Source organism: Anneissia japonica, unplaced genomic scaffold, assembly GCF_011630105.1.
Source record: "Anneissia japonica isolate Jap-2015-1 unplaced genomic scaffold, ASM1163010v1 scaffold20877_len10522_cov129, whole genome shotgun sequence".
Classification (NCBI taxonomy): Eukaryota; Metazoa; Echinodermata; class Crinoidea; order Comatulida; family Comatulidae; genus Anneissia; species Anneissia japonica.
Genome location: NW_022754101.1, coordinates 1 through 10,542, shown reverse-complemented (window position 1 = coordinate 10,542; position 10,542 = coordinate 1). Strand labels below are relative to the sequence as shown.

Sequence of the window (10,542 nt, the reverse complement as noted above, 5' to 3'; positions counted from 1 at the left end):
TTCCCTTGGACAGATATGATGACATTTCTTTGAGAGGCAGTGCTGAAGACAGGAGCTCTACACTTTACACTAGATGTAAAAGCAAAAAATAACAAATGTATAAGTATAAAAACAAAACAACAATACCCAAATCAAGATACAAGCAATATATACTAACAGACAATCATTTAATACAATACAAGTAACAACTGTATAAGTATTAAGTGAAGAACAATACAGTTCCCTCAAATCAAGAGACAAGTGAATAATGGACAGTCGTTTGAATGCCTTACGTTTGTGAGGCTATGTTAAACCCATCTGCAGTCTTTTCACATTCCTTGCTATCTATCATAATACTAGCAATATCTGATGACGTTTGTCCAAAATCAGTTCCAACAAGTTCAATGACCTCAGTGTAATCAGGCTCAGGCTGGTTCATTACCGTAGCAACTGAAAGAGGTATAACCTAATAAAGGAAAAATACAGTATCATGATTTTCGGCATCTAAAGATAATATTTTAAAAAATGTTATTATAGTTCAGGCATACAAAACATTGTAAAACATTACATTTAAAAACATTTAAAAAAAAGGGAAAAAATAGAAGAAAAGAAGATCAACTGCTATAGACAAATAACATTAGAAATTACATTTGACACAAAAATGAATTAATATTTGAAAATTAGGAATTAAAAAAAACTGCAACTTTAGAATCAACAGTTGAGGGCGCTGTTTGATTATTTTTACCTGAGTAATTACAGGAGCTGGACAATCACTTATATTTTTTGAACAGAATGAATCATATACACACCGGTCTCCACACCAGACGCAATTAAGTTGTGGTCTAGTAGTATTGTTAGAATGACACCGGCTGCAGTCTGGACGCTGCACTGAACATTTGTACAGAGTAACTAGAAACAATCAAGACAAATATGTAAACTTACACTATCTGTGTTCCTGCAAACAACTCCCTACCTTTCAAAACAATAATAATACAGCACTCTAGGCCCTGTGAGATAATAATAGCTTCCTACTGAATAAACCCTCAAATAATTATATATTTGTTTGCATACATTCTTAGTAATACTGTCAGGTTATAATTGATTTTAAAATTATTGTCAAAGGTCAAAGGGTAAAGAAGTCAATATTCTAATAATATATCAGTAGTGAAACAAAGTCTCTTTAAACTTGTCATATGAGGAAGAAGTCCAGCTAGAAGTTGGCAGTGAGTTTCAAATGGTGGAAGTTGATGAGTAAGCCACAAATATTAACATTTGAAATATGAACACATTAGATTAACGAGACAAACAGAGGAAACTATTAAACTTTTTCTTGTTCTTGACCTTTGTTTTATTGGATGTTAGCCTAAAATGATTGTCAATGTTGGTGTATTGTGCACTGTTGCTCCCTTAAAATTTGTCCTGTCAACTCCACTTTGTTATTAGCAATTCCTAAAGCTGAAAAACCGTAGCAGTTGATAATATATGTAATTATGTAAGATGATTTTTTTTATGGAATGGAACTTTACTATTCTTGTTGCTATAGGTGTAGACCAATTTTCTATGGAAAAACAAAACAAAAACCCAAAAATCAGTTTTCAGAAAGAAAAAAAAAATCAGTTTTCAGAAAAGATAAATTATCACCAATCATTTGTATCCACCAATTATTTGTATAGAAAGCTAACTGGTTGGATATTAATTTTTGACGCCCTTTTAAAAATTCATTTCTACCATATGCTTGCCAGATTTTAATGATCACTTTCCTAAATAATTTCACTGTTTAGGTGGTAGTTTTATAACCATTTCATGGTTTTCCATTATTTAGTTAAAGTTTTTTTTGGTGCTATTGTATTTTGTGTAGTATTTATATATTTATTGTGATTCGTACGTGATATTGTGTAAGCTCAGGAAAACAAACTTCAATAAATTCAATCTTTAATCTTATAAAATTCAGGGAAAAAGATGTGTAATTGACATGTTCACACAATGTTAACTGTAACTAACTTTGGAATCTGTAAAAAAAACAATTATTTTTAGTCATAGAAAGTGCTGTGCAAACATTTCTCACTGACTATATTATACGTTATAACTTCCTTGTAACACTTCCTGGTACCTCTTCCGGGTTCAATGGATGTAACACATGTTAATTTATGTCAATTTTGGTATATTTTTATTATATTAACATTGCACAAGAAAAGATACATAAAAAATGTGATATTTTAAAAGGGTTTCAAACTCAAGAAAATGAATGTGGGTAGATTGCATGTCTGTCAAGAATACATTCACCTACAGAAAGGACCAGTTGGTACCAACCTTGATAAATGTTGTCAATGAAGTTGCTATTATTCCAAACAATCTGAATATTTGCAGTTAGTTCCTGTTCGTCAGCTACATAATCATACTAAATGAGATTTTAAAAGAAAACTGAAAATAAAATTCTGAAAAAAAATTGTAAGTGTAGCCACATCAAAATTTAAAATACAAATGACAAAAGAACTTAGAATCAGAGTCTCTTTGGAGGTGCACTGGAAGGCTAAATGTTTGAGGATATTATACATTTATAGTTAATCTTTAAAGTGCAGAGTAAAGATGTATCAAACAAGGATAAAGTCTTACTGTGTATTGGGAACAAGTAATATTAGGTTTCTCAACAGACGCTGGAATATTTGATGTTTTCCCCTCAATTGTCAGCACACACTCATAGTCAATGGGGACCTGAACAAAATTATGAATACAAAGAAAAATAAATAAGAAAAAATGTTGAACTTGCTGTCAGATTGAAACCAACATAAAATTTGTTTCAAAAAACACTGGTAACAAATCAAAAAAATTTAAATTATAAACCTAAAACATTTTGTTTTAATTGCTGACCTAGATATTTAAATTTAATATGAAATGACAATAAAAATATTATTTTACTAAGAATAAAAAAAATGCACTGTTTTGGAATACAAAATAATTATATTTAATTTGAAAAAAATAAGTATTATAGAGAACCTGTAAAAAAAACCCAAAACCAAGGTTTAGTCTACAATACTCAGTATTATTATTTAAGATAGTTTATTCTGGCAGCCCCGCACTGATTGCATAAGTAGTAAATGTAATTCTAGAATGTACTTCCTAAAATGAAGAATTAAGAGCTGGTCTTAATATCTCATATCAGTTCCAGTTTGGGGACAATATCACTCATAAATAAAGCAAAGTAGAGGAACAGGTCCAAAGAGGAGTGCTTAATTGTATCCTCCCCACTCCCCCCCACCTAAAAATTGTATTATAGATGTTCAATGTATAACCTGGATCCCTCTCATGATGAATAATGTGAATCAATATTACTAGGTACAGTGTACAAATAGTTACTACAGTATTAAGGAGCTTTTGATTTGTGCGACCATGCGACGCTAGAACGAAATCACTCATGCGTGACCGTCCTACCTGGCGTCTTACGTTCTCTGCATTAATACATTTGGCCAAATTGCGTTCCAGAACCTACTCGATGAGGTGAAATTAACGTTCTCGCATGCGTAAATGACTTTTAGTGAAGTCATTACGTTCTACGTCCTACCGTCGTTGTGCAATCGAACGCCCTCTAATAACAAACGATGTATGACATGACCTTTAACACTTATTTCTTACTTTTGTTGCATTTGGTAAATTTTTAACAGGTATACGGACTTCTTTCACCAGACTGGCATGAATCAGTTCTTCATTGGTTTGACGGATAATTTGTGGACAAGAACCATAACCTTGCATACCACCAGGAGCTGGCGTCACAGTTGCCTTATTAAAATAAATATGCAGATATTGAAATATTTATAATGTAATTAGAGAAACTCTTCAAAAATCTCATTAAAAGCATATTTACATTTAAAATTATAATTTTAGTATTACTCACATTGCCATTCAAGATCACTTGATCATCCGCATTACAGAATGCTGGAGCATTTTGGGTACATGTGTTGCCATAGAGACACCAATCACAGGTAAAGCTGGTAACACATTCGGAACAACTTGAATAAAAAAGAGGGGAGCTTTAGCTTGAGTCCAAATCCATGTCCAATCCCTTCACCTCTTAAACCTTAAACTTATTATAGGGCACCCCATAATTTAAGTGTTACTCTAATACTTGCTGTTGATATCTTCATACAGTGGAAGTGCACACTTGTGTCTGTATACTTTATATTACTATACCACACATGATATTAAAAATATACCATGTCCTTATGCAAACCTTAAAAAGTTAAATACTTGTTATTTGGTATTACTGGAGCCTTTTCTTTGGGTACAAAGGGCTCTGTTTTTCCTGGTCATTGGGCCATACACAAGTACTGTAGTGTTGTTGGTGCAGTAACAGGCAACCCCACCAGGTACCCATTTACACTCCTGAGTAGAGAGAAGCAATGCAAATAAAAGTGCCTTGCTCAAAGACATAAGCAAAGTGCACAGGGAGGGATTCAAACACCCCAACCTGGAAGATGGGAAACCAAACCATTCCTGTTGCACCAAACCACATTCTTATACAACAGCAAATGACTCACCATTTACAGAATAGAAGTGACATGCTCTGTTACAGTAGTATAAAGGCTTTAAGGGAATGTAGCTTTGTGAAAAAAACAATTCTGGTGATACAGGATTTGAATCCAGGACTAAATAAGATATATATTCCTATTCAAGGTAAATATACAGATAAAAATAAAACCTGCACATTTGCAGACCTTTCACTAGTTAAAGTAGTGTATGCATTGAATCATTATTATTTATTGTGTCTGTAATTTGGCCAGAGCATTATAAAACAAACCAATCTAAATATATTTTCTGTTAATTGTTTAGCTCATGCTGTGGTTTGGTAGTGAAGTTGCCCTACTTTAAATCCTAGGGCTTGAGTTCAATCAAGGGAAAAAATGTATGACTTTTCTCACAACAATAACTACACTTCACTGAAAAGTCAAAAAGACAAGGTTCTAGAACACTATACTTTTTTATTATAAAGACAAATTACATTAAATACTTAATAGTTCACATGCTAAAATTTACATAATCAATAACAAACTAGAATTAGAATCTTTTTGATCAAATAATCTTTTTCCCACACTAGTTGCCTTTAAATGGTTCAAAACTATTCTGGTAATTATAATTGGTGCAACCACAATTGTGCCAAATGCATTGTTCATTTCACAGTTCAAATACAAGCAATAGGTTTGAAGTGAGGATTCTCCTTTATTATATAATAAAATTACATGTACAATGAACAACTCACGATAACAAACAATTTTGACATTACACAATTGATGGTCACAATAACCATCTTTGAGAGTTGTGGTGGATTTTCTTGATGACTCAGTGAACAAACACAGTGGAATTTTATCAGTTTGTATACACAAGAAACAACTACTAAATGATACAAAGGACTGAACTTCAACAAGACAGGTTCTTGGTATATTTACTCTGAGATGCTATTTGCTTTTATTTCCTCAAAATCGTATTACAAATTTTTCTACAGATTAAAATTGATTTACTTCCTTGTAAATTATATGTCTATATTTGGTGATTAAAATTCAGAATATTGGCTGTTTTCATTTTAAAATTTCATTTTACTATATATTTTTGGGTATAATGTATTAATTGTCCATATATAAAATAATGTAAAGTAATCTTATTCTAAAATGTAGGGTTTACAATTGAATTAGTATGTAACAACAGTAAATTGTTCCATATGATAAATGGAACAGTGTAATATTTAACTCATTATTACTAATATATTTGTAATGAGTTGAACATTGTTTTAATTGGTAATTTAAATTATGAAAAAACATAATCAGATGGTACAAAATAATAAAAATAGTAATGAACAGTGCAATGACATACAGTAACTGTACATACAATTCAGTTTATTTATATTTTAAGATATTCACAGCCTGTGTTGGGCTAAATTCAAGGAAATGGCATAAATAAGAAAGTTATTATTTTATTATAAAAATCTGTGCAAAAACTAAACTGTTTTTAAAGTCATTGAAAGCTAATAAGCTTAGTTGATATTTTCTAGGAGCCATTTTATTTTTCAATTGCCTCTTTGAGTCATTTTCTCATATATTTTATTACAGGCAGTGTACTTGACACAGTGTGACAGTGTACTTGAAACAGTTACAATAGACTGGAATTCATAGCTGACAATATGCAAACTTCATTTAAAAAAAATACATGATGCAAAGACAAATACAGTAATGATTGATCCAAACTAATTTGTATGAAAATAAAATTTTCTAATAATGATATAACACAATACATTATATTGTTTATATATAACATTTTCAAATTTAAATCAACAATTTCTTTATAAAATTAGAAATTACTAATATAATAAAAGTCATACAGTAGTTTGTAAGTTTTCAAATCTGTGATGCTTTACTATAAAGAGAAATAAATATAATATAAAAATACAACATTATACAAAATAAAATTAAAGTAAAAAGTAATAAATTGTTTTTTTGTTTCAATGAAGATTACAAAAATAATACAAAAGTAATGCAATCCAACTTACGATGTAATGGCACTGCAATCATAGAACCTGAATTGAGTGGTAACAAAATCAACATCAGTTTGAGATGAATGCACAGATAACGAAACTTCCACAGCAGCTAAAAAGATGACACAATCAACTGAATTAAAAATATACTGCTCAAGAAATTAATTTAAAACAGTCATTAATTATTAGATAAAATAAATTATAATCTGGTATTGAAAAAAAAATATCAATGCTGTCATCTCACCTTCTTTGTTTGGTATCTGTGGCACTTGTGTTTTAGGTGGTGATGTGCAGGTGATCGTTTTTCCATCTTTCAGTCCAGGTGACACAAAATCACCAAATTTACAACTATAATTTTGGTTGGCATTTAATGGTGGGAGCTGCTCAACAGTTAATTTTACCTATGACAAGAAGAGAGAAAAATAATAATTCTCTGCATCTGGTGTTGCTATTGACATTCTTGCACTGATCTCTTTCTCGCAATATCCATCATGTGTCAGTAGGCTCCTTCAATACTTGTATTGGCTAGTTCTAGGGGTTTCAAATTCAAATTCAAAAACTTTTATTTTATTTTTTTATTGTTTATAAAACATACAATTGGAAATTTGTTGTTTGATGCACTATATAAAATAGAAAAAAGTTAATAATAAAAAGTCAACACAGAAAATACAAAAGGTTGAACACACAATATGACAAGATAAAATGCCATAAAAATTGTAAAAGCATTTAAAAATAAGACCTACATTTAAAACATAGTGTAAAAATAGATTTAAAAAAAAAAAATTAGAATCACCAGAAAAACGAAATAGGCCGTTGAAAATATAAGATAAAGAACTTATCACAAAGCAACAGCCTAAGGGCGAAGCAACAGCCTAAGGGCGTAGCCCCGAGCAGAGGTGGCTAGGGAGGGGTTGTATCCCTCAGTACGTATGGAAAAAAATAGAAAATTATGAACTTTTATAGTGCATTTAAATGTGTTTAAATGTTGGAATGTCTTTAAAGGAATAGTGTTGATTTAGCTATCACAAAGATATTTCAGTTATAGACATACATGGCCACAGCTGCTATTTTTTACTCACATTATTTTTCTAGGCTATGCAGATGCATCTTAACCCTTTCACTGCTGTAGGTATATGCACCCCCTGTGCTGGGACTTTTTTTAACGAAAAAAGTTAATTTTTAAAATAATTCAAAAAATACTAAAAGAGGTTATTTCGAAATTCTTTTTGTGTGTTGGGGCAAGCAATAGGTTTGCCTACGCGAGGAACATTGATATTTGGTATTTTGCATAATTAGGTAGTCATGTGACCTCAAAGTCGCCATTTTGAATTTCTGTTTTTTCTCAAATTTTGATAAAAAACCCAATTTTTCCCAATGATATTTTTATGGAATGTTTTTTTTTTTACTTTATAATGATGCAGCCACACAAGATGAATAAAAACAAAAAAAAAAATGAGTTAGTTTGATCGTTTTATTCCAAAACCGCAAATAATCAACGTTTTTCTTCAAAATTGTGAAAATATAAAATTTTGCAGAAAATCACTGTTAGATGTACTTTTTGCCATACGTTTTTATTTATGCTTTATATAATCCAGGTTATAAATCTAAATGCATCGTTGCAAACATCATACGGTTACTTTATTTTAGAACTATAAAAATTAGCCTGTTCTATTGTGTGAAATGTGGAAAGGAAATCTTCGGACAAGGCATTGCACCTTGACCCTGTGCAGGGCCTCCCAAGTTGAGAGAATCATCGTTTTCGTCCTTAGAATCACTGTCGTCACTATCATAGTCGACTGGGGGAAAAGAAATGCAAGAATCACCCAATTCAAAGTTATCTTCACTATCCGTATCTGCAAAGATCTGGTCCATAGCTTCGTCGACATTGTACCGTCTGTTTTGAGGCCGTGCACCCGCCATTTCGCGCCTAACCACTCGAAAACACTTTTTTCCGATAAAAGGTTAATTATAGTTCATAGAAAAAAACTATAGAGGGCGCAGAACCTCTTCATGATTTTTAACAATATTTTTTCTACATACCCGGTAGTACCGGGTACGCGCAATTCAACATTATGTGTTTATACCCGGTATTACCGGGTACACGCAGTGAAAGGGTTAATCTCTCGCCCTAGTCTAGTTTAAATTTTACTCTAGGTCGTCCGAATCGAGAGATGTACAGTATAGGCCTAGGCCTACTCTATTTTGTTGACTATCAAAATTGAACTTGTGATGTTAACAACAAATCTGCTTTACGGTATTTTATGAATTTTATAACCAGGAAGTTACGAACAAGAACCATAGCTCGAGGAACCGAATCTCAAATACTGTATTTGCAGAGCCACGTGCATGCATTGTGGGCAACTTAAAAACGTCCATTTTCCAGCATGTTGTAAGTGAAATTTTCACTGCGTAGGTAATGGTTTAGCCTTTACGTTTTTGGGAATCCACAATTAATGTCGGTATGAAAACAACGTAATTTAAATCAATAAAACCTGTTTATCAAACGTAGGCTACGTTGAACTGAGTAGGCCAAGCCATCACGGTAAAAGTATCCGTTCTAAATAATTGTTAAATGTTAGCCGGACCGGACAGCTCCCTGGCTAAGCCCTTGGCTGGTTTTATGGTGCATTACTTGGTCCGAACAGAGGCAGTCTGTCTTAGATACAGCTCTGTTATATCTCGTCTCTCCTATCTATTCCTATCTTCCATTAGTTTTAACCAATTAACTCTATCAAAGGCCTTTTTAGAAATCTATAAAGCATACATACACATCTTGTTGAAATTCAATACAATGCTCACTTAAGACATGCATTACTCCCATTGCATCTCTAGTTCCACAACCCTTTTCAAATCCAAACTGATCTATTCTAATCCATTCGTTTGCCCTCTTCTCCATTTGTGTGGTAAGTAGCAGTATGTTAGCTGATGGTACGATGATCCTTGTATCAATTGGCATTTTTCTTTTTAACCAGTAGCAACAGAATACTCTTAGAAATGTCCTCTGGCCAGAGAGGATATTTATATTAGTAAACATAATTAAATATCACACTTTCCTATTTTGTAATGTAGTATTAGTTAAACTACAGTAAATATAATGCTCAACAAAATAATGATAACCACATAACATTATTATTTCATTAGATACAAAATTAAGATAACATTATCTATGAATGAATTAGAAAGCATGGTCATTTACTTACTTTGACATGTTCCTCTGTGTAATGGACGAATGGTGGCTCAACATCTGTAATCTGTATGCATTGTGCAGTGTTGCTAGGCAACCAAGAAGAGCTTTTACATTCTTTGAATCTGGTACATCTGTCAAAAAATAATATAGGAAACAAGTTAAAGATAACCTAATATAATTGAAACTATACTACTTAGTATTATTAAGGTTGTCAAGTTTCAATGCAATTGACTACAGTGAACATTGAACAAGCTACATCATTACAAGGTTTGAAATCAACGCTTTGGACAAACATAAACAATGGTACAATTACCATTGCACCACCTAAAAGCAAGTACTGTTGCATTATGGGCTTCAATTTGATGAAGCAGTCGATTTTCATGTATTGAAATGGTTTTATATGGTTATGTGGTATTGATGTTGCGCCAAGTGGTATTGTAGTATGATGTATGTACAACAAGAGACGCACCCATGGCGCTTATATCCCTACCCCAGTATTGATCTAGATTAATGATGGCTATAATACAGAATTATATATATATTTAACTCACACTTTCTCAAGAGTACACCAACCACAATATGGGTCTCCATCTTGGTCTCCAGTTGGTCTGACACACTCATCACACATGGTAAACTGACTACAGTTAGCTACTGGTAGCTTTAGCAACTAAAAACAGATTATTAAACAACACTGTAACTTCTAGAATGATGGAAATTATCTACTGAACATAATAAATATTTGAAATAAATCACAAAAAAGAGTGATGAAAATTATGTTAATAAAAATTAAAAAGGTCACTACCAGTAAAATAGTAAAACACCTATAATCTTGACCAATTAAAAAAAATACTAATCCATC

General features: G+C 32.0%; 1 protein-coding gene across 1 annotated transcript; it reads right to left on the bottom strand.

Annotated features, from left to right (window-relative positions):
- Positions 1–272: 272 nt before the first annotated feature.
- Positions 273–10,370, bottom strand: LOC117123117 (plexin-A4-like; the record flags this gene model as incomplete). Its single annotated transcript, XM_033268960.1, has 10 exons — positions 10,235–10,370; positions 9,697–9,814; positions 6,741–6,897; positions 6,512–6,608; positions 3,869–3,983; positions 3,619–3,753; positions 2,593–2,691; positions 2,290–2,377; positions 725–888; positions 273–445 (listed from the first exon to the last, which is right to left on the bottom strand). Coding segments are annotated over exons 1-10 (1,223 nt in total), but the record flags the coding sequence as incomplete, so codon positions are not given.
- Positions 10,371–10,542: the final 172 nt, after the last annotated feature.